Source organism: Chanos chanos, chromosome 11 (assembly GCF_902362185.1).
Source record: "Chanos chanos chromosome 11, fChaCha1.1, whole genome shotgun sequence".
NCBI classification, from domain to species: domain Eukaryota; kingdom Metazoa; phylum Chordata; class Actinopteri; order Gonorynchiformes; family Chanidae; genus Chanos; species Chanos chanos.
The window spans coordinates 9,687,956-9,713,185 of NC_044505.1; the positions used below are offsets into that span (position 1 = coordinate 9,687,956).

The 25,230-nt window shown below is 42.1% G+C and overlaps 1 protein-coding gene across 3 annotated transcripts in view; it reads left to right on the forward strand.

Annotated features, from left to right (window-relative positions):
- galntl6 (polypeptide N-acetylgalactosaminyltransferase like 6) overlaps positions 1-25,230 on the forward strand; it is a 139,220-nt gene that overhangs the window by 31,366 nt on the left and 82,624 nt on the right. For 2 of the 3 annotated variants that reach the window (XM_030788292.1, XM_030788293.1), the window contains 3 exons: positions 2,607-2,715; positions 7,926-8,064; positions 12,516-12,682. In XM_030788292.1, the coding sequence (XP_030644152.1) occupies positions 2,607-2,715; positions 7,926-8,064; positions 12,516-12,682 (415 nt within the window). The remainder of the gene's footprint in view (positions 1-2,606; positions 2,716-7,925; positions 8,065-12,515; positions 12,683-25,230) is intronic. The other variant, XM_030788291.1, reaches the window with a different exon arrangement.

Consider the following 25,230-nt stretch of genomic DNA (forward strand, 5'->3'; position numbering starts at 1 on the left):
CAATCTTTCAGCCAAAGCACTTGAATTTCTAATTTTTACCAGACGCTCCTGTGAAAGAATTAATGAAGTCACGCTTCCCGTCTTAAATTATTCACCCGCACGCTGCGTTCTCGAATGTGACGTCTGAAAAAAAAAAAAAAAGAAGAAGAAAGAAAGGAAAAAAAAAAAAAGTCCCGCCACCAAATCCTCTGTGTTCCTTGGCGTATTGAAGCACCTGCTTTTCAGTAATCCACTCCACGGCTCCACTCCTCAAAAGCAGCACTTTAGATTTGGACTCACGCGTTAAGTGTCTGTTTGTTGGTTCGTCATTCATTAACAGGGGTTCCTCTGGAGCCTTAGAAAGTCTGTCGTCACTGGTTGGAGCTCACGGTGAGAACTTAAGAGTGATATTGAAGCTTAGGTTACCTACATGTGCGTATTTTTTTTTTTTTTATATATTTAAGAGTCACGTCTTGAAGCTCGTTTGTTCAAATGGCTACCCAACTTTTTCCGCAATATTACATTCAGACATTTCTGCAACGAGGTCAGAACCCACCAAAAAAGCCTGAACCCTCAAAGATCTACTCATCCCACACAAATTATCTCATTCATGTAACGAGCACATCCAGGCTGGAACAAATTCTCCTCAACAGCTCAAGTGTACCTGCAAACGCTCTGCACTGGTACACATCAGAGCTGTAAAGAGCAGCTATCTTCTGGTCTGTTTTGGGGGAAAATGGGGAAATTGTGGATTAAATGAGACCTCTTTGATGGCTCTTGAGATCACTTTTCTGGTCCTGTCGACCTAATATTGAGCAAATAGGAGAAGAGACAGGACAACAGAGGGTCATAGTGCTGTCGGTAAAGAGTCTCACTCCAGCTCACGGCTTTCCATGGCACCACTGTTCAGCTCTGTGCAATAATTTGCCCTTTTATTCTCTCCGTCTGATAAGAGGCATGGAGAAATGTTGTTATATTATTAGCTAGCAGCGAGCCACCTTTCTTCACTACAGCCTACACACAGACACACATACACACAAAAGTACTCAAAAGACATAAAACCTGACAGCAAGACTTCGCAATTTGTGTCTGGGTGACAGATAATGAGATTACAAAAGCCCTCTTTCTTAGACATACACACACACACACACACACACACACAGGCAAATATACATGCTCACCCTCTCTCACAAACATCCACACAAATATACATAAGTAAACAGATGTATATGGAGCCTCATAAACACACACACACACACACATACACACACACACACATACATTCAATTTACAGACTCAGTTTAGATGCAGATTGAGACCTCTCTTGTTTGTCCTCTGGGAGATCTAATGAGTGAGGTGATTAGAGTATTTTTTTCTCTTTTTCTGCATGAATTGAAAGTTACCGTGAGGGAGGAAAAAAAAAAGTAAACACAACATTTCTCTTTGTGAGTTTGCCTTAATGAGCACAGTGAGAGAGTCAAAGTAATTTCAAATTACATTTCAGATTTTCCAGAGAGATCATTTAAATGGTTCGTATGATTGCGTTTTAGATCTTGTAAAGGGAATGTACACTCTAGTTGACATACAGACCCCATAGAAGAACTCGAAATATTTGAGACGACTTTTTTTTTTTTTTATGCATGTCTTAAACGAACTTTTTGGCTGTCGTCATTAAGTAGTTAATTAATTATGCAGTAATTACATGAGTGGGTGACTTTCACAGGTCGTAGTTTAAGTAGTATCAAGTATGAATTCGTTGAAGTAGTTTATCCTGTCTTAAAGACTCACTTGAAAGAACCACCAGTGTAAATCCAGATTACTGATGGAAAAAAACCCCATATGTAGTAACAATCAACACTACCGATGAGAGCTTATATGAGCCCATGCGTCCATAGGAGTAAACTTCTCATTAATACCCAGTCAGAGCACACATCAGTGTGCAACTAGAGATGCATTTCTGTCCAGAAAATGTGAATGTGATTACCTTGCAGCATCAGCTTTTGAATGAGATTTCATAACTGGCTTGTGCTGTAAGTCTAAATACAATCAATCGCTTTGCGGAGCAAAAGACCATCGAATCCAATTATCGACGGCCGCTGTGTGCAGGCCCTCGTTGTACCGCTAGAGACCTAAAACTTTCTCCATTCATTTTCAAGGGGAAAGTAAGCCGTTAAAAACGGCGATTAAAAAAAAACCCAAAAAACAGTGGACCAATCCATCAGCGGTACACGAGCACACTACTACGCATTAGGACGGACCTGTTATCGCTACTATGGAATCGATATCGCGAAAAGTGCAAGAGTAGTTACGTCGAGAAAAACGAGCGAAAATGCAAAAACCTTGTCCATTCATTTTCAATGGAGCACTTCACCATCACATAATTACACACTTTCCTCTTAATCTTTCTGATGTTTAACAGTTGAAACTCAGAACAGAGTCACGATTTGTTCAAAAACCCTTTAAGTAGTGAGTGTACCATCTAAACCAATATTCGTTCTGTGTGTGTGTGTGTTTGCGCGTATGTGTGTGTGTGTGTGTGAGAGAGAGATAGAGATAACTGAACAGAGCTTTTAATCATTTAGAACAAGAACAACGATTAAACAAGTGTTTCTATCCTCTTTTCTCAGGGATTTCCCATGGGCTTGAGCGACGGACACATTTACACGTGGACGGACGGACTGAGGAGGAAAGACTGGCATGACAACGAGAGCATCAGGAAAGACGAGCTGCGTGTCGGTACGTCCTGTGAAACAGAAACAAAAAAAAAACGCGGGATGTAGAACCTTTTTTTCTTTCTCCTCCCTCACCTCCCAACCCCCCCCCCCCCCCCCCCCCCCGCCTGCTCCTTCTCCTTCTCCTCCTCCTCCATCAAAGACGGCCCTTCTGCTGCCAGCATGCCAAAATCCCTCATCATTACAGCACAATTTCTTTTTTTTTTTTTTTTTTTTTTTTTACCAGGGAGGTGAAAAAAAAACAAAGTAACGATGATGATGAGGAAGACATTTTTTTTTAATGTCTTCCATCTCAGACAGGACATTGCTTAAGCATCTCTGCCAGACAGCCTGTCTAGCTAAGGGGCTTTATTGATCTATGTGAATTTACTGTGTATTAATATTGTTGGTGTCTTACTTTTTCAGCGTGTTAAATTTTAAGATGTATTAGGTTCTCAGCGGCCTAGCCAGATAAATGACATTGGGGACGTCCCCTCGGGCTGCCTCCACGCTTCTTTTACCAAGAATCACAAAGTATGACAGTGGGTTTTATTCCAATTGTGGCATAGTAATGACCATGTGACAGAAATTCACTTATTTCAGTGAAGAATTATGGACTTTGGAGTCAGTGACAGAGAAAAGATACATTAACTGCCAACGTAATCTGAATACACCATTAAGATTCTATAACATTCACGACAACATTCTTCTTATCTTGCTACTTTGTGTTTCCAGTCATTCTACTACAAAATGATGTTCTCTCCTCATAGAGACCTTGTTGTGTTGCTTTAGCAATATCAACAATGTCAAATGTTCACAAAGTTGTCTTAGCTTTCCTCCGGGTGTGCTTTTAGGTTTGACGAGTTTATTTATTTATTTATTTAATTACCTTTTATTGAAATCATTTTTGGACTGTCACATCCTACCTTACTCTCTACTAGATTCTATACCTTCGGTGTCATCTTTGGTACCTAAAGACAACCGGCGACATGTTACTTCCACAGACCTCAGAAGTGACTCCTACCGCAGGCCTCAGGATCAACAGATTTGACTCTGTAAGATTCAGTTATCATTACAAGCAAATGCAGAACTTTGACTAATATCATACATGGCAGGAATGGAAAGGAGACAGGATCTCATTTAGTTTGAACGACTTTGACTGACAGAAAAGAAGGAAAAGAACAGAAAAGAAAGGAGCTCGAAAGAGAAGCAGAGTTGTCAGACTTGACTCTAGTAGGCGTCAACTCCGTGGTCTAATAGACCGCCATGGAATGCGTTCTGTGCCGCCTGATGATAGTCACTTTCAGGACTAGTAAGCATAAGCATGACAGGCAGACTCTTTTGGATTTGAGTCCACTCTCCATTAGATAGATTAACAATCAGAGAAGAGAAGAGAAGAGTAGAAAGCTTCTGTAATGTCAGAGTGATGTGTTTTGCGGATAAACACATTAAAGACAGTCGTCCGTCAGAGGAAACGCGTTCCCGGCGGGTGAATCCCATAGCCGTTTGGAGCGAAAACGTGTTTCGCAAGTCAGTGGGACGAATAAAGTGATTAGTGGGCTTTGACACCGAACTCTCTATCACTCCAGCTCTAGGCAAACCCTCCACATATGGTCGTCTCCCTCCAACTGTTCTCTGTTGTCCTGCTTCATCAGATCTCTTCGCGCTTTCATTGTATCTGACCCATCTCGGCACCAACCATCTGGTGGTGACATATCTTATTGCATTGATTAAAGCTTTGTATTCATTTTTGATGAATCGAACTAATTTTAGACATGAGCGTATGAAGACTGAATGAATTATGGATTTGCCCCGTTCACTCATATGTGATCAACAAAATTTAGCCGAGGTGCTGGTGGGTATTTCTGTGTGTATTGTTTTTGTGTGTGTGTTAGGCTACAAGTTGTGCATCGTGAATTTGTCGTGAGAACTTTAAAAGTTAATAGATATAGTTAGATCTTAGCAAAATATGCAATGAATTAAATTTGAATGGCCAAGTTTTTGTTTTTGTACTTGGAGTTATAAAAATCAATATTTCAACATTAAAAATACATCAAGCGCACATCAGTTTGACAGTTTCAAAGCACAGTACATATTTAGGACCTGTCATGAGTGAAGATTACAAACAGTGATTAAATTAAATTTTTTTTTTTTTTCTTTTTGGTAATACTGTATCAAAAATATAGGATATCCTCGGAAGCCCACCCAGACAAAGAAAAAACAAAACAAAACTTTTCCTCTCAAATATTAGTAGAATCTCTAGACTTCTATTAACTCTCCATCAAATTGTTTCACAATGTTATTCAAAGCTGAAGAGTGTGAAACATTAATATTGAACATTCCTTCGTGTGGGAGTCACAGAATACATAATTTTGTATAATGATTTATTTTTTGCTCTTTCCTGTGTAATCCTGAGGGACAATGCTCCGAGAAGTGGGCGCTGTTTTTTTTTTTTTCTTTTTGTCCTTTTGCAGTAATTATGCGTGTGGGGAGATGACTGACTCTCCACACAACGCGCTGATGGATGTGTGTGTGTGTGTGCGTGTGTGTGTGTGTGTGTGTGTGCGCGTGTAGGGAAGGCACCGGAGACCGAGTTTATTTAGAATCTGTCACTCTGAAAGAAAGAGAAAAAATGGGTTTGATGACATATGTCACTGAATTGTCATCTGGACCCACTCATAATGATGTCGGCAGTCAAATTAGACACGGATGTGACACTTCAAAAAAAAAAGCTGGAAACCAAAGGGGAAACTTTGCATCTTGTGCTGAAATTGACTCTTATTATTCTTGTCTGAAAGGAGAATTGTTCGACTGTGCGGCTGCGTCTGTGTGTTTATGCCACTAATTCTAGGAGCCTTATCGTATTTTGAACAATACATTGTTACACAGGCTTCAGGTTTTTCCCCTCTCTCTCTCTCTCTCTTTTTTTTTTTTTGTTTGGTTGTTGTTGTTTTTGTTTTGGAAACTTGCCATTGCTTTCACATCAAACGCGGCACTTTGAATTTTTGCTTTCTCAGGCAGAGTGATTTTTGGTTTTTTTTTTCAAAGGACAAAAGATGTGTCAAAATGAATTAACTGGATGTTGGTGATTAAGGGTTTGTTTTGGCATCCTGTTCTCTAGACAGCGTTTTGCCTGTTTGAAATATGAAAATATGAGATATGAAATATGAATAGGACTGCTTATTAGAGCAGCATCTTAGAAACATATGCTTCATAAAATTCTGCTTGTGTATAAAAAAAGGAAAGAAAGAAAAGACCCACCCCCCCCCCCCCCCCCGAAAAAAAACAAAACAGAAACAATAAATTATTCTTTATGAAATCTCGAAAACAATGATCTTTGATTTTGCCGACTTGGGATGCTCTAAATAAAGTTCCGCTCTGTTGTCAATTTCACTGTATCTCAGCTTTTCTCTGTGTTGTGGAATGTTTTAAGTAATGAAAGGAGGGGCTGAGTGACAAGTCACGCCTTCTTATCAGAAGCAGTAGCCCAATGCCCAGATTCATGATGACCAGTCCCGCCTCCCTGAATGTCAGTAATGGACACTGTACAGCTGGAGCCAACAACAGGGTCAGCGCACTAGAGCTGACACATTATAACATCCACGTCTTTAGTTAAGGCTTTATAAAAAATACAGACTCTTCCAGCAAGCCTGGTGAGACGTGACTCTGTTACTGTCGAAATGTCAGATTAAGTTTAGCAGTTTATCCAATGTGGAGACAGTAACGTAATGCATGCAGTCTGCTCTTGGTGAAGACAGCAGGTACGGCGACTGAGTTTATGTACAGATTACAGATTAAGGATCAGATTTACTTAATCTGTGTGCTTGAGTCTAGGAGGTCAGTGATCAGTCAAGAGTCACTGCATTTGTGATGTTCTAATCCCTTGCCTATATATTTATTTATTTATTTACTGCATTTGACCTATAAATACAATGTTATTTATGTTTTTCATCACCTTGTTCTTATCTTTAAACAAAACCGTCAATGAGGCATTCAGTGTGTTTTTTTGACTGAAATTCATGGTGTATCCTGGTGTAAATTCAGTGTTAGTATCCTTGACTGGGAATGATAATGGGAGTACATGAAGCTACATTTACAAGCTTTAGCATCTTGACTGGGAATGATAATAGGAGTACATGAAGCTACATTTACAAGCTTTAGTATCTTGAATGAATCCAGTGTTAGCATCTTAAAACTCAGCTTTCGCAAACTGTGGGCTGCACACTGTAAGCCTGAATAAATTAGCAAAAAAAGATAAAAATAAGGCAATTGATTGCTTTAAAATGTTTAAGTTAATTAACTCAAAAGTGAGAAGTTTTCAGAGGTAATTCTTTAAAGTTATAATTGCTTAAACTACTTAACATTCAAATTACTGATTATATCCTCTCAAATATTTTAGCAATATGTAATAATAATGTAATATTCGCATGAATAATGAAATTAAGGTACTAGGATGGAACCTTTCAAGCTAAAACATTGTCTCTATTTCACGCTTTTCTTACGAAACCTCAACCTAAATCCAGGTCGTCATCTCTCAGAGCTGATGGTGCTCTTCAAATCTGCACTTACCAAGCTCATTCAGAGACATTGCTGTGGTTATCCAAAGGCAGTCAACCCCCCCCCATACAATATGAACATGTGAGATAGAGAGTCTGACTTAAGAGGCGTTCAGTCATTATCTCACAGATGGTAGCTTTGCACCATTGGCTTGTCACCTAAGCACTGCACCTAATGCAAAGTAGTTGTAATGAAGACTGTAGCGACCATTCTCTTTTTTAAAAAAACTCTTTTCAGTCGCTGTAGAAAGTTTGCTAGGTCAAATGTAAACAGAGGCACCCCATAATGCACCGCGGTGCTGACATCAAATGTTGGAACTTCATAATTTTTAATTATAGCGACTTAATAATCTGGAGTTCATATTACTTAATCCAAAAGTGATTTGAAATGAATCAAAAGTTTTTATTTTGCATAACTCAAAATTGGATTATAACAACTCAAAAATCTTAAACCAGTAGAACTTAAAAGGACATTTTATATTTACACACTTACAGAATTAGAACTGTGCAAGCCTGTCTTTTAACATGTACAAACGATATTAGCAAATCATCTAACTTACCTCACTCTTTCAACACTTAAACACTCACTGACATGTTTTAGAAACACACACACACACACACACACTCACTGACTCACACACAGGAGTCTCTAATTGTTTTCTGTCTGGATCTCTTTCAGGGAAAGGGGAGCAGGGGAAACCGTTTCCTCTGGCGGAGGACGAGTGTGATGACTCGGTGTACAAAGAGAATGGTTTTAACATTTACGTGAGCAACAACATCGCTCTGGATCGCTCCCTCCCTGACATCAGACACCCAAAGTGAGTATAGCTAACGCGAAGCCTTTGCCTCAAGGCATACGAAGAATGTGATGAGAGAATGTGCGTCTCGGTCTGTTCCAGCAGGACTACGCGTCATCGACATTGATGTCGATCCAGCACCGGAAAACAGCGCTTCCTTTGGTTAACTCAAAGCTCGTTAATCGGTCCCTAATTGAATTAGGTGTGCCAGGAATTGCAGACATTCAAAACGAGGCCTTTAATAAAACGGGCATGCGCAGTACCTATGACAGTCTTTTTGCAGGGGTAAAAATTTCCTAGAGTTAGTTGGTTTTTATTAAAGGCTTAATTTACATTCATTAACACCTGCAGTAGTACAGCTATCTAAGAAATGGAACTGCTTTTTCGCTCCTGTCATTTTTACATACATTTTCTCAGGTGAGTGCTCTCAGTGATTTCCCTTTTAAATAGACTGAAAAAATCGATTAAATATTCGGGAAATTGTCACGGGGATGCCGTGCGGTGGAGGCTCGTCCATTGAGGAAAGGGAGGACCGTCCTCCCCAAAATGTCAGAAAAAAAGGCAAAGAAATCGTCTCCCCGACTTGACTTGACTTGAAATAATGACAGCACCCCCTACCGCAATTTAAAGTTAACGTATTGACCTCCCCAAGCCTCCCATTGATGTCCATTATAAATAGTTGCTACCCCAGTGGCTTGTGAGTCCTGGCACTGAATGGCAGTACTAGGCTCCGGATTGAGCCCCCTAATATCAGTGAACCAATCAGCGGAGCTGACTTCGCTGGTGAATACCCAATCAGGGTGTTTAGGGAGGGGTTATCAATGAAATCATGCAAGAATCTTGTCTTGTGTCGGTAGTCATACAGCACGTCTTGTTTAGACGTGTTTAATAAATACATGATTTCACTGGTTGGACTACAGTGAGAAGGTTAGGGTCAAAGCGGCAGGGAGACCAGTTCCAAAAATCGAGATTACCAAACCAAATGCTAAGGTCAGTGTGTTCAACACCACATGGCATGAGAAATACCCATGGCTCACTGGCAGCCTAAAGAACAACCATCTGTATTGTTGGCCTGGCCTGTTAATGGGGAACTCGCAAACATGGTCTGTTCAGGGATTTAGTGATATCACGATCAATGTAAAGACCACATTGGTGCTGCAGTTAAACTAAACTTGGCTGGGCAGGATGTCAGTCGGTCAAGTTGCGGATGAGGGTGTATGGTTGTATATGCCCTCACCAACACCAACACCACCACCATCACCAAACTTCACCAAGCGCACCCTCCCTCCTCCCATACTCTCACAACCACCAGTCGCCACTGACGCCATGAAATACTGCCATGAAATACTTAAGAACCCCAGTGAAAGATTTCTAAAATATTTTGGAACAGTTTTATCCAAACAGTTTTATTACGAAAACTAGATATGGAAACGTTTATCCAGAAGTCCGGCACGGCCTGCAAACATGTCATAAATAGGAAACGGTTCTTACGAGTTCTATCAAATCTCCATATCTTCCTCGCAGTCTCCAGCGTACATTATTCATGCGGTCTCCATGAAGGATGACTGGAGTACAATGCCATAATCAGAGATTAAATGAATGCACAGCAAATGTACAATATCTCAGCGCACGAAAGACCTCTTCATTCAGTGGATCTGGATTGAAGCCAGTGCTTTAACATCCGAAGATCAAAGCCAGTCTGGATGAGGAGTGCTGTTCCGGGCTTTGAGCTCGCTCCGTAACGGAGGAACGTGTTCTCTGTACGCCGTAGCAAACGAGCCCGGTGACGGACTGATCAGTAATTGTTCTTCGAAGCCCCCAGAACCACCGCGCGACGCGAGAAACCGACGGATCCGCATCGTTAGCGTCTGTCAAAAAAAAAAAAATCTCGTTCGACGTGTTTTTTTTTTTTTCCCTGTTGGGCCAAAACGTGTAGGCTTATCTCTATATCTTGCATTTGGATCAAAAGCTATCGGACCAGATCGTGTTCGTGTTCGATTGTAACAGGGCTACTGGTAGGAAACAAGGCCCCGCCCTCACCTCGTCCCCACCCGTTCTTCAAGCCCCAGCAGTCAGCCATGCGCAATTATATCCCTTTCTCTTTTGAGACACAGTCTATCCTTTGTATTGGCTTTATAAATATGCACTTGAGAGTCTTTGAACGTGTTTGTGTGCGTTGCTGCTCTTCAGTACTTCAAGGTTAGATAATCCCCCATATGAGTTTGTGAGGTCATGGCGTATTTGAGCTGTAGGAGTGGTTGGATCTCTCCCGTCCAACTCTGCTTTCATATTCTCTCTGATAACTCTGAAATCTTCTAAATCCCCTCGTGGACTCCCGTGCGTCATAAACGATAACCAGCCTCTAACTGCAGGATCTGGTGTTGATGCTCAGGTTTGTGGGCACCTCACTAAACCTGCTAAACCCAGTTAATATGAGAATAGCTAGCATGAGCTGTTGAACACCATTTCTGTATCGTCACATTGACTGTTTATACAGCTGATTCACAGATAGAGATGACAACACAGTAATCAAAACAGTGAGTCATTAAAAAAATAATGAATTAAAAAAAAAAGAAAAAAGAAAGAAACGTAGACAGTTTGTTGTGTCTGCTGTGTGGCTGATGGCGAAATTCCCACTAGCTCTCAAGATAATACTTTATATTTTAAGACATACAAATTGGCCAGTATGAAATATGAAGCTGTCCTCTAAAGCGTATCATGATGGAGGATAGGAGTGGGAGGGAGAGTCGAAATAAACAAACGAAATTGGCAGGACAATATAACCCCAAACGCAGAGTTAATATTTAAAATCTAAGATTTAATTTTTAGTGCCAAAGACAATGCGACAGCTTTATTGCCTTTTTTTTCTCCAGCTTTCGCTTTTTTTTTATTAGACCTTAGAGAAGATGCAGTTTTTTTTTAATTCAGTTCCCTGTGATGGCTTTCTTTTCATTCCTTTTTATTTTCCTTTTTTGTTTTTTTTTTAGATCTTGTCCAGTCATGTTGTTGTCAAGAGATGTTTTATGATCCATTTCCTGTTGGATAAAGATGTGAGGTTTTTTGTTTTGTTATTTGTTTTGTTTTTTATTTTAAGAAAACAAACAAAACAAACCCCTCCCGACTCAGAACTCAAACCAGGCATTTTCCAGAGATAGTACGTGACGTGACACTACCATGTTCCTTCTGGGTTTGTGACGCTACCTGGCTATTACTATGCAAATGGATGGCCCTTTTCTCCTGAGCGGTATTTCCTAACTCTGAATCATCTAACAGGGTGAGACAAAGCCTGCCCCCCCCCCTCCCAACGCCCCACCTCCACCCCCATGTTAGCTCCAATCTCCAATCCCACATTCCGTTAAACGCCGGAACAGGTGCTGAGCTTTCCCGTCTGTTTTTATTTTAACGTTCTGTTTTTATTCTCCAGTCTCCAATAATAAACCGTTAATAAAGTTCTGCCAAGCTCTTCAGAGAAACAGTCATTTTAATAGAGACGTGTAAATTAGAAGCTGACTTGTCAAGTTTGTTAGGAAGGTAAATTAGAAGGTCCTTACACCAGCTGTAAAATGCCTCTCCGTCTGCCAATTGCGGCTTTTGTCGAAATCCAATTAACATACAGAATTCTGAACGGTTTATTAAGTGCCCAACGCTGGAATGGCTCTTTAAACGTTGATTAATGTTGTTAGTTAGATCACCATTCACACAACGGTAGTTCAATTCACCGAGTCTATTGTTCGCAAATATTATTTTACAGTCTGGCGATGTGCAGGATGTGTCGCAAACATTCCACAGATGTCTGCCCTGCAGTCTTGTTCGCTGTGCCAGAGATTGAGACTGGGCTTCTGTTCGTTCGAAGAATGCGTCGCTGAAACATCATTTATAAAACTTAAAATGGTTTAGCCAGACCACAATGCTGTTATGCTGTCTGGCAAGTAAGTGAATATAAATGACTCAGCTTCCAAAGTAAAGATGTCTTTAGCTTTGTTTGATGTTGCTTTTCTAATCGATGATTGTGGATTGGCCACGGAGTCATCTCTTTACTCCTGGTTAAAGGGAGGACGGGAGATCCGCAGTACTCCGCCCTCGACCACCTTGAGGTTAGAAGCTCTGGAGAAAAGCGCGCTCAGTGATTGGTCAAGAAATGTATTATGTAAATATGATCTATCAGCAGTTGCTCTTTTTTGCAGATTACGATAACAATTCAAATCTGAATCGCAGTGTTTTTTGCCCTTGTTCTCTCACCCCACAAGTCTGCAGATCATCTTTGAAAAGAGCACTTGTATTTAAGTGAGTGCTTTTACCTTGCCTGTAATTGCAGCGGTCTAGTAGAAACAGTCACAGTAAACAGAAACAGAAACAGTATGTTTTCAAAAAAAAAAAAAAAAAAATCAAACACGCTTACACGTATATAAGAAAACGACTTGGGCGTTACATTCTGAATATCCAGACTGATCCTGACTATTTTTGTCTTGCAGCTGCAAACAGAAGCTCTATCTGGAAAACCTTCCCAACACCAGCATCATCATTCCTTTTCATAACGAGGGCTGGTCTTCTCTCCTGCGAACCATCCACAGCATCATCAACCGTACTCCCGACCACCTCATCGCTGAGCTCATTTTAGTGGACGACTATAGCGACCGAGGTAGGCTCCAGCTTCTCGCCTCCTGGCTTTTTTTTTTTTCCTTTTTTTTGTTTCCCCGCTCTTTGTGGCTTCCCTGTCAGACCATTATTCTCCTGCATTGTCGGGCTTCGACAATGGCCAAGCAAAGAGGACCGGCCAGGGTTATCTGTGAGTGGCCCCCGTATCGTTCTCCCATTGTCGCCCCCCCCCCCCCCCCCCCACAAGCGCGAGAGGTAGCTGTCAGTCACGTGTGGTTGACGCTCTTCTGGCCTTGAGAGTCATGCAGGAAAACCCAGCAGAACAAAACCGAATGAAAGAACACGCAACAATGCCTTTCTCCGTGGTACAATGCTGCACAGCGGAGAACACGGCATAGAAACAGCGTGGTGCTGCGATTCGGTGAAATGGGGGAGGGTTTCTACGCTTTATTTTGAGGTTCCCTCTGCGTCTGTATCAGGTGGTATAGCAGTTTGCGGTTAGGGCATGTGTTAGTGCTGGTTTAGCATGGGAGTGATACATTTGTTTGGTTTTTGACGTGAAGGCCTCAGGGAGAGGCCGTATTCGACGTGGGCGACCGAATGTGTGTTTGTGTGTATGTGCTGAAGCTGGGTGATATTATCCGCTATTTATTCATCATTCGCTTTTTGCCAAGGACGTTGTGTTGGCTGTAGGTCATTACATAACCGAAACACAGACATGGCCTGTTCCATCGTGTTCCGTGTTCCGAACACATTCCATCCTAAAGCGTGTCATTAATCGTAACTCTCTGAATTCCTCCCATACTGTGACTAATGCTAAAAAAAAAAAAGATAAGCCAGCTTCTTTACCATTACTTACATGTAGCTGCCAAATGTCTTAGGCAGACATCAGTGGACTGGAGCGTGGCTGAACATTTTCTGGTGCGTTAGGCAGAACAGGGGGCACATTGGCCTTTCTCTGGCAGTTTGATAGTGTGCTTATACGAGCCGTGGAACTCTTCCGAACAGATTTTTGACCTGAAGGGAGAATGGTAATGAGTTTTACAGCGTGCATTTCAAGGGGAAGCGGCTGAGAGGTCAATGGTTATGTTCCTCCAAATCTGTTACATGCATACGATATCGATCTACGAGTTCAGTTCATTATGTAAAGTTTCTGAATAGTTATCCCGGTATTATTGATCGTAATCTGTACGCTAAAAAAGACAGAGTGTTTAGAGAGCTCCAGATCAGATTGTGTGCCCTCCTGAAATATCTATATATTGATACTGATGTTTTGTGAACTAGTGCTGTGCAATGCTTTATTTCCTTTTGTTCTGTGGCACAGTTAGCAGCGGAGACTTGTAAGACCCTTTGGGTAAGAGAGTCAGTTAGCAGGTGATTTAGTGAGTGAATGAGTGATGGAGCAAACTGCTGAACGAACGACCGAACGAAAGAGTAAATAAAAGAGGAGAGAGAGGGAGAGAGAGAGAGAGAGGATGAAAGAGACCAGGGGAATGCCTAGTCGCACGACACTGCGATTCCAAATCGGAGTAGGTTTGGCTTCGCTCAATGGGACGTGGAAAAAAAAAAAAAAAAAAATACTCTAGAAACAAAAACATCCTCTCCTGTCACCACCACCACCACCAGTAGAACTCCCAGTGTGTCCGCGGGCGATCTTCACACATACTGGAGGTCATCCACAGCTCGCAGCTTTCACCTTCTATCTGTGAAGACAGCGGCATGTAGCAGAGACTGTCCAGAACTATCAATCATCCAGCTAAAATGAGAAAAGAATTCCTATTAGCATAGAGAAGAGGACAGTCAGAGATGACTGACAGGATTCTAGAACTGTCTGTCCATCATGACTTAAAATGCAAACAGAAGAGGAATACAAATTAGGTCGGCACGAGACGGAGGCCGTTGATAATAAGGCCTTTTTTTTTTTTTTTTTGATCGATGTCCAATGATGCTAAATAAATAAATATACTGTCAAACAAATAATGTTTAACTTCCCGTGGACTCAGTTTAATTGGATGACGGGTTTCTATAGAAATGCTGAGTATGCAGGGAAGTGTGTGTGTGTGTGTGTGTGTGTGTGTGAGAGTGTGTGTGTGCGTGCACGAGCGAGCAAACATGGCCTTGAGGTTCAGCGTTTCTGTCTCCGCTCACTCTCCTTGTCTCAGTTTCTTTCTCTCCCTCCTTGCTTCCCTCAGTTAGGCATGCTTATATACATATATGCACACACACACTCACGCACAATCTCTCTCTCTCTCTCTCTCCTTTTCTCTCTCTGGCTCTCTCCCCTTCTCTTTTTCTCCTCTCTCTCTTTGTCTTTCCTTCCCCCTTTCAGTTAGGCATGCATATATACATACACATGCACTTACACATGCACACACACTCACATTGAAACTCTCTCTCTCTCTCTCTCTCTCTCTCTCTTCGTCTTTCTCTCTCAGAAGACAAATCCATCTTCGTGGAGAGGAGAGGCTCTTACGAGAGATAACCATTTTCCTCCGCTTCTTAGGGTGCGCCAAGAGCCACCGCTGGGTTCTCATTAAACGTGCCCGCAAATTGAATTCATTCCACGGGTTTAATTAATTGCAAAATGTCCTCTCACTCAAGCCTCCGGCATCATCTGGAGCACCGAAGGTGTTCCGTTCTCAAAACACTTACTTTTCACTCAACCCCAAAGCGCCTCGGTAACCTGCAAAGAAGAAAAAAAAAAAAGAATAAACACCACAAGAAGTTAGTGTGTTTACAAAAGCTAAAATCTCAATCAGTTAATGATTAGAAAGCAATTCCACATTCCCACTAGTAGACCAAATTTAATTACTTGTAATTAGAGTCTAACTTCACCAGGCTTTCTAATGAAGTGATATCGGAGAAATTCCATGCATGACTGAAAGCGTTTATGCCGTTTAATTCTTGAATACATATAAAGTCAATACCCATTCTCTCTAAATACAAAAAAAGTCCATTACAGTTCTATGGGGCTATATACCTGTATTGGAAGTAGTGTTGGCCATAATGATAGTGTTTTGGTAAATGTTTACGCTGACCTTAAACGTGAGCCTTAAGTGTGTCTGCACAGATGCCTGAAGTGATGAGCACACTTAAGGCTAATGGAGTGTTACAGAAACACAGTTACTGGTTGCCCTATGGGAGCTCTGTGTGTGCGTGCGTGCGTGCGTGTGTGTCTGCGTGTGTGTGTGTATGTGTGTTTGTGGAAAAGAGGAACCGCATCATTGCTAAAGGCAGACTATCCTTGCGCTTGTGAACACTTTGATGTGGTTTTGTTTTTCTAGTTTTAGGGATCTGTGTTTGTAGTTGTTACTGGCCATCTGTAGCCCATTTTTCAGAATGCTAAAACAGACAATTAGTTTGACACTTGGGACTTTCTTTTCTTTTTTTTTCTCTTTCTTTTTTTTTCGACTACATTGGTGTTTCTGCACAAACATATATATCAGCACAGATCATGCGTCATTACACACAGGCATGCGCACGCACGCACACACACGCACGCACGCACGTACACACACACACACACACACACACACACAAACACAGAGTTTCACGCTATTAACTCTGACACTGAGTGATTATCATGCGGCAGGTTTTGTATGTGCTAGGAAAAAAAACCCCAAAAAAAAACATGTATATATTGCCAAGTCAAACGTGTTCCCTTGGCAGTGCACTTTTGAATGTCCTTGAGCTATTGTTTAGATGACCCAGACTAGCTGAATGATAAAAAAAAAAAATCACAATGTCAGTAAGCTTTTCATTACTTTCATGTTCTGACATGTGTGTGTGGTGAAGTACAAAAAAAGCAAAAAGAGAATCAAATGTCTTAGTACCAGACCCAGTGAGTTTGTGGCAATTAAAGAGAGAGTAATTATTACAATCATTCCACCACCCACTGAAATCTGATGCCTACACAAAGAGAGACTTTTCCTCCCTCCGCTACAGGAAATCACCTGAAAGAAAAGACTAGATTATCTGTCATCTCTTTCTTATTCTGTCAACATATCTTTGCACAGGTCCTCACCAAGCACGTATCAGACACACTCTCATACATGCACACATTATCTCTCTCTCTCTCTCTCTCTAACAGAGAGTCATTCATATCTAGACTTTCCTGATTTCCATTTGTATGACTGTATGGGAAAGACAGAAAGCAAAAAAGAGAGAAAGAAAAAGAAAAGAAAGGAAGAAGGAAAGACAGAAGCGAAGAAAGAAAGAAGGATGGATTTTATGATTCATGTGAGACCTGTGATTTAATGCCCTGTTTAATTGTATGCTTTATCTTTGGCTATTAGTTAAAGCCAATTACAATCACAAACGGTGAGGGGGTAAATCAACGCCAAAATACAGGGATTACCTCTGCAATAAATGAATCAAGGTGAACGGAAAATCCATGGGCTAATGGCTTACACTGCATACGAGGGCTCTAATGTGCCCTAAGCCAGGCAAGGCTGAAGATCAGCTCTAAGGATCAATGTTTGTAAATCCCAATCAAAGCTGTTTTTCTCGTGCTAATTATTTAGGCCAAAAAAAAAAAGAAGAAGAAGAAGAAGAAGAAGAAGACGAAGAAGTGCAAAGTTTGCCCAGATACCGCTGACCTGTAAAATAAACGATTTCCAATTCTTAAAGTTCATCGTTTAAAAAAAAAAAAATGTTTTAAATTAAAGAATTAATCAAGTCATTTATTTGTTCGTTTACCGCAAAATAAAAGCCCCATTTATTTATTTATTTATTTATATCCCACAAAATTAATGTGACCCTCAATCTTCTCTTGGAACAAATTGAACTTAAGGAAGAAGCACTTTCTCTCTCTCTCTCTCTCTCTCCAAGGAAAAAACCTGAAAAAAAACCTGTCATGCCTCACCTTTACTAAAGGATAATCGCTGGACCGTAGGCTCCATAAAACATGAGCTGATGGTGACAGTTCTTGCAGCACTGCCAATTCAAAAGAGGAGGTGGACAACACAGGGAAAAAAAAGAAAAGAAAAAGAAAAGAAAGGCAATCTCTGAATCTCCGTGCATTCCTCTCTTTATCTCTGTTTATCGCTAAAACAGATTTTCCGCGCGGTGACAATAGGGGCGTCTTTGTGACGGCTCGAACTCCCTGCGGGTGACGAAGCTGCACCGATGGATGTCTGACACTGAAGCTTACTGATTGAGCCATGCTTTGACCCACAGAGCTGGACTCAGGGGTGTCTCAGCTCAGCCAATGGGAAGCAGCCGATGCGTGAGATAAGACTCGCCCTTGGACTTTCTGCTGGCTCTGCAAAGGCCTCTGGGAGGAGGTGGCGGGGGGGGAGTGGGAGTGGGGGGGGGAGTGGGGTGGTGGGGGGTGCAGGGAGAAAATGCCACCAGCTTTCCAGAAATGGCTAGAGATGGGATTGATTAGAATGAGCAAAAGAGACAGTGATGTACTCTTTGTCCCTTTCCTCTGTCGTCGAAAACTCCCAGGCGGCGGAAAAGTTTAAAACAAAATCAATCCCCTCGTTGGCATGTTCAGCCATCCTGTCGATAGTCGTAAGCGCTTGACCTTACTGTTTTGCAGTTTGGGAGGTGTCCTTCAACCCAATTCCTGTCAAAAGGGTTTCCGCCAGCAAAGATTGGCTATATTACTGTACCCATCTATCAGAGACACTATTGAGTGGAGGACTGTCATCTTGACAAGACCACATTTGAATAGACATCAGAGCTGATGACACAGAAGAAAGAAACACATTTTGAGACAGTTTTAGAACTGCCAACTGACACAGTCTTTGCGTTCAGGGTTAAAATGCTTTTATTGTATTTGTTTATTTTCTTTTTCTTTGTGGGTATGGTTCTCTGATGTTTAGTCAAAAAGACTATATTTGTAGCCTCTGTGAATATAGAGTGTTTTGTTTTGTTTGTTTGTTTGTTTGGTTTTTTTTGTAGGTTTGGGGTCACGGACAGGATCATAAACTCATATAATCTATTCCTCTCTCTCTCTCTGTCTCTCTCTCTCTCTCTCTGTATAAATAAATATATATATATAGTTCTTTCTCTCTCTCTCTCTCTCTCTCTCTCTCTCTCTCTCTCTCTCTCACACACACACACACACACACACAAGCATTCTCTCGCCAAAGCTACTTTTCACCCTCCATGCCGCACACGGTGCAGGGGCTGCTGGTAGCCACAGACATGGTTGAGCTTCTTTTGCCATTAAAAGCCTAATGCCCGGACCTCAACCGCTTAGCACCTCATGGCTCTGATCCAGTCGCCTCTGAGGAGACCGGTTTATCTCTCCCTTCCACCTTGGCCGAACAGTGGATCAGCCTCCAGCTGCCTTAAACACTAAAAACACAGATCAGATGTACTGTTTCCTAGGCTATTAGCACTTTGACAGAGCTTCAAGACTAGCACGTATCTTTTTTTGACGGTAGTAACGAGATATGTTTTGTTTATGCGGAGTGATACAATGCTCAATGAGATTAAATTGCCAAGCTGCCGAGGTATTGGTTTTTTTTTTCGGTCTTCCGTGTTTTTTTCGTGTGTTTTTAGCTGCTCACTGCTCACCGGTCGAGCAAGACTGGAGCACAATTAGGTTCGCCTCCGAAATTCAGTGCCTGTTCTCCTCGCATAATGGTCGTCACCCTCAAACAACATGTTCCTTACCTCGTCCTTTATTTTTCATTTTTTCAAAGTCACATCCTTGCAACTGTCAGACTGTCTGAGTGTATAGAGAGAGAGTAAAAAAAAAAAAAAAAGGTAAAATGAAAGGTGAGGGCATTTGTGTATCATCTCCAGAGACTGACACGTGTTCGCTAGCCACGGCTGACCTTAGCGATTCTCTCCGGCGTAATTCCCACTTCGACGCGTCTGCATCCCTCAGATACATCCTGCTGACTGATTGAGGTGCCCATGGTGCGGTGATCACTCATTTTCGACACCCGAAACGGCCGCTTGGAATTGCTCTCCTCACTCTTTCTCGTGTCAGCCTCGGCCACCGCGTGCTTTTTTCCTTTTTTTTTTTTCTTTCTTTCTTTTTTTTTTTTGTTGTTGGGCCCGCTCGCAGCTATTTGGCTCAAATGAGAATAGAATGCAATCTGGCTATAGTTCTCTGGAGAACAAGACAAAGAGAGCGACCAATCAGGTGGCCTGCTCCCATCCCTCCCGTGATGAATTTTGGGGACAAAGAATGCAACGAGAGATTCGTTTTTCTGTGCCGGCTGTTCACATCTGTCAGCTTGTACATTGAAGTCTTACTCCATTTGTAGAGGATTCGCTCTCAAACACATCAACGGCGATGAAACCGGAATGCGCGGCTACAATGGCGTGCACTTGTCGATTGGATGCCCGCGACACTGTTAGCGAGTAGCGCAAAAGTATCAAAAGATTTATGGTAACATTCACTCGAAACCCCCACCTGGGTTTATGACCTGACAGACAAAAAGTGGCCCATAGGGTTGATGGACACAACTCTTTACATGGGGGATGGGGGGTGGGGGGTATCCAATTTTACCCATTCCATCTTGACAAATTGCCTCAGTTACCCAATTTTCAATGTCTGTAGGAGAGCTATGAAATATTCAGAGGTATTGGGCTTGTTACTATGAAGATTAGCTCTTCTGCTCTTTAAAAAAAAAAAAGGTGAAGCCATTAATCAATCACCACCGGAACATTTTCCAGATTATTTGCATCATTACCAAAGCTCTGGCACTTCCAGCCATCTCCGCAGCTGACATCCGCCACGCTGTGGGCGTAAGTGAAGTCCTAATGCAGCAACAAACTTCATTTTCTAGTCCGCGTGAGTGATAATATGCTAGCGAGGGAGGTCCCTCATCGAATACAACAATGGAGTCAGTTCTTTTGTCAGTTTCTACCTTTTTGGTGTTCTTTAGCTCTCAATAACTTGTTTCCAGTACTAGTCGCTCTGCCAGGGAGGTTGAGCCGAGCACTGGGGGGAGGGGGGGGGGGGTGATCTGAAAAGGAGACTTCGTCTATCTTGCTTATCAAGTGCTCTGCATAGCGTTTCTTAGCAAATTCGGATCCTTTGATCCAGCCCGGCCTCAATCAACGACCCGTCTCTAATGAGGTACCACTGTTGATAAGAGCTGTGTGGGACTTGTTCCGATTCAGTGTGAGGTCATTTTCCGTCAGGGAGATAACCTGCCCACTGTAGTCACAACGATAAGGGCTGTTTTATTAAGCTTTGGAGAGAGAAAAAGAGAGACTCCCCTCCCCTCCAAAATGGATTTGGATTTTGTTCAAAATTACGGATGGGTTATCTCTGAGAAGAACTACAGACATTTGCAGAGTAGACCATTGCGATTATCATATCACTGCTTTGGTATCGATTTCCTTTCTCTCGTGATAAAAAATGAATAAATAAATAAAAAAATAAAAACAGCATCAAGAAAATGTTCTAGACCAACACAAAGAGTTTTCACTCCCTCCATTTTACCACACCTCTTGTTCCGTTTGAAGAATCGGTGGGAAATTATTCTCTATTTAGAAGCTATCATGGCTGTGTTCGATACAAAGCCATTATTGTCTTTGAGAAATGGAAGGGCCATCTCTGTGGAAAAGCGATTGTCTGAACGTGTGAGTGCAAAAGTGCACTCTGACGGATGCCGTCTTGGACATATCGACTGAACTTTTTTTTCTTTCCTTTTCTTTTTTTTTTTTTTTTTTTTGCTTTGGCGAGTTTCCATTGAGTAGGCAGAGACTGCTTTTTGGTTATTTTCCTCGTTCTTCTCGGCGTCAGTCGGCCCTAATTGAGAAAAATTGTATTCATTCCACACTGCTTTGGACGGAACGTATTTGGAATGGAATCCTGTTCATTTTGTGACCTTTTGAAAGTGATTTTGTAAATGGAAGGATTGTTATCATTTCTTGGATTGTTGTACGTCGTGATATATAAACGCCGTCTCTACATGAAAATCATCTCCTTTCCTCCCTCTCCACGCGGGATAAAAATCAATAACGTTAACTTTATTTGAAAGCATACAAGGTCGTTGCTTTGCATAAAACAAGAAAGTGTGCTTAACATGATTTTTAAGCTGAGTTAAGATGGGAACTTTGACTTATTCAGTCTGTGCGCTGAACTGACATGTTTTTCAATAAAGTTGGCTAAGTCAATTTTACAGTGTGTAGAAGAGTAGCTCATAGAAGCTGCATTATACATGATTAGTGGCAAATGAAGTCAGGCCTGCAATTTAAAGGACTAACTATATCACCCAGTCGTTTCTGACCTTGCCCTTTTTAATCTGATATTGCATTACTTGTTAAAACAATTCTCTTTTTAGGCATGGGGATATTTTTCACACGTGCTTTCATAGTCTCAGAGAGACTTCATTAGACAAGATGAAACTTAATTTTAGATTATATCTGTGTGTGTGTGTGTGTGTGTGTGTGTGTAGGAGATGGAAAGGCATTTTGCATGTGTTTGTGTGTGACTCTGTGTGTGTTTCTGTGTGTGTGTGTGTGTGTGTGTTACCGTGCATGTGCATGCATATGTTTGTGTATGACTATATTTGTAAGTGTGTGTGTGACTGTACGAGTGTTTGTGTGTGTGTTAGCATGTGAATCGTATGTGTGTGTAGCTGTTTGTGCGTGCATGTATGTGTGTGTGTGTGCGTGTGCGTGCATGTATGTGTGTGTGTGTGTGTGTGTGACTGGCACTAGCGGCAGCCTGTTTGTTCGACTGTTGGGCTGTGTGATTTGTGCTGTGACGTGCTGTGGCATGTGGCTCTGTGTTGGGACTGAGAGCAGAGACACACAGACCATATGTGTGTGTGTGTGTGTGTGTGTTGCAGTGGAGTGCTGCTGCATGCTCAGGCTTAAAGACTGATGAATGTGCTACTCTGCTGAGATGGGCCCATTTGTTACCGTCTGAAATGACAAATCATTGCACGGGGACATCGGGCGAGTTTGTTCACCCGGGCCACCTCCACACAACAAAACCATAGATAATTCTAATGCCCAATGTGTGCAAATGTGACATTTCTTTTATGGGACTGCAGAACTCTCCTGCCTTTCTCTTTTCTTCTCCTTCTCCTTCTTCCCTTTTTTTTTTTTGTTTTTGCTATGGGAATCTACATCATTAAATGTATGGTCCCCAGTTTTGCTCAAAAGTCATACGTTGGAAAAGAGAGGAAAAAAAAACAACCCCGAAACAAAAGAAAAAAAACCCCAAAAGCCCTATGGATCTGCCCAGTGATGGGGGTGTTCTACCTCATTTGCTCTGCATTACCTTGGTCGCATAATTCCGCAAGAGGTTGTTAGAGGGAGACTCCTTTGGGGGGGGGGGGGGGCGTATGTTGGCCTGAATTGAAACTCTTTGTACTTATTGGAATATCCAAGCTGAATGAGGACTGGTACTTGGCACAGATATGCATTTCAAAAGGCGCTGCTATCTTTCGTAGGAGAAAAGAAAAAAAAAAAAGACCGAAAGAAAGAAAAAAAAAAACCTCCTCCTGTGCACGACAGTCGCACGTTTTATCTTCATCTCCCAACCCTTTTAAATAATGCACGCCGCTGAATTACGTTCACTACATTTAAACATTTGATCTTAAATTTTTTTAGATGTGATGTTCCCGTTTGCCGCAAGTTTCCGCCTTTGATTGCAGTTTTGATCGAATTCGCCGCGACTCCCGTCATCTGTGAGCTGAGTACTGTTTAACGAGGACGGTAGCACGCGTGCCAAGGACAGGTCGCAGCGGGAACATAACAGGGGTCGCTCAGATCTGTCGAACTTTAAACGTTTAAAGCCTTAAAAACCAGTCGCTGACGCGATACCCCGCGATGATGCGATAGCGTGACTTGCATGTCGCTAATTGCATTTTAATTGATTCCTCAGATGAAAAGAGACAGTGGTATTAAAAGCAGAGGTGAGTATTGGAATAATTTGAACACCGCTGTATTAATTAAATTGTGAAGTCCAGCTCCCTTATTAAAAATGCAACATAGAAAGAGACTTTACGAGGGAGACTGTCACTACCTGTAATGAAAGCGCTCCCATGTTCTTCTGTGCTCTTGTGTTGAGTGAATTTCAGGGCAGAGGGGTTGTAAGGGGGGGGGGGCTGGGGGTTGACTCAGAGAGAACTTGGGGGCGGGGGGGGAGACGGTGGAAACATTTTGATTGAGGAGAATTGTGTTCTTAACAGTTCCAACACAGATCGGAAGTGTCAGCCCCTGAAGACCTCCTCTCTATCCAAACAAGGTGGACCTCAGCACAAAGAGAAGGAGAGAGAGAGAGAAAGAGAGAGAGAGAGAGAGAGAGGTCTTTCTGCTTACTCGTGCTGAGTAGGAGCAGTTCGATCTCCTGACCCCATCCTGCAGTGAGCCGTCATGCGCCCCTGCTTTGTTTAACATTTGTCTGGCAGGCCGATGTTTTATTCATCCGGACAGGTTAGCCGCGGGATTATTCCGGCCGAAGCCTGTTTTTCCCTCTGTCCGTCGCCACGCGCCCGCGCCTTAACGACGGAACAGATCTGGGTGAGACGGCAGATGTGATGGCAGGCCAGTGACACCTGCCAGAAAGAGAAGCTCCTAATGGGAAAAGAGCAGCTGCCCAACAGACGGCAACTCATAAAAACCCAAAAAAAGCCTCCACTTTACCGGCCTCACGCCGCCCGTCACATGACAGAGGTGCAGGTGAAACGACTCTTTGTTTTACTTTGTCACTAATGAACAGTTGGAGATGATTAAACTGAAGCTCTGGCCTCCTGTCTCCACTCACACCACCTGGATGTTTCTCTCTCAATGACGGCGTGTCGTCGTCACGGCTGCGTTTAATATCGCCGTAGCAGCATTTTCCCCCTTCCTGAAATCTCATTTCTGGACTGAGTTTTACTGTATGTTATAGGGATGTCCTGAAGACACGGCAGCATTGAGACACTCTTGTGAAAATGTTATTTCCAAAAAAAAAAAAAAGACAAAAAAATCCCAGAAGATGAGTGCCTGGTGTTCTTTGTCTGAGAAATAATACTTCATTGAGTCGCTGATGTGCTAGAGCAGCAAATTTGCCCACCTGGAGTTGTAAAATATTCATGTCATACCTGGTGTAATGTGGCATTGCTAATGCAGCGTGGTGCCAGATGGCATTTAACTTGGCTGGGTGGCAGCTCTACACAGAGGGCTGTCGTATTTAATGCCAGACAGGCCCGCTGACACTTCACATTAGATCATGTGGACGCTGAAACTTTTATACCAGGGCCCTTTCCCAGAGTTCGGCTTCACGTGGAATGTTATCACTAAATCACGGCCGAAAATGAGGTCACGCTACCTCCACGGATCGAGGACGGAATATTCCGGAAGTTATATTGTTCCTGCAAGAGCTTCATGGAGAACTGTTCCAACAGCCTGTTTCAGAAAGAAAGCCGTTAGTATGCAGTCCGCACACAGCCAGTTCCCGCAGTCATTTCCTGAGGCCTTTATACCTAATTTAAACATTTTAATTGGTTTCATGTTGAGATCAGTCAGAATATAATTTAAAAAAAACAAACAAAAAAAAACCCCAAATGTAGCATCAAAATGCTGGCCAGATTCAACTCAGCATGCAGAATACAGTTAGATACTTCAACGTTATCAGTGTTTTGTTGGGGTTTTTTTTTCTTTTTCAGTTTTATTTCC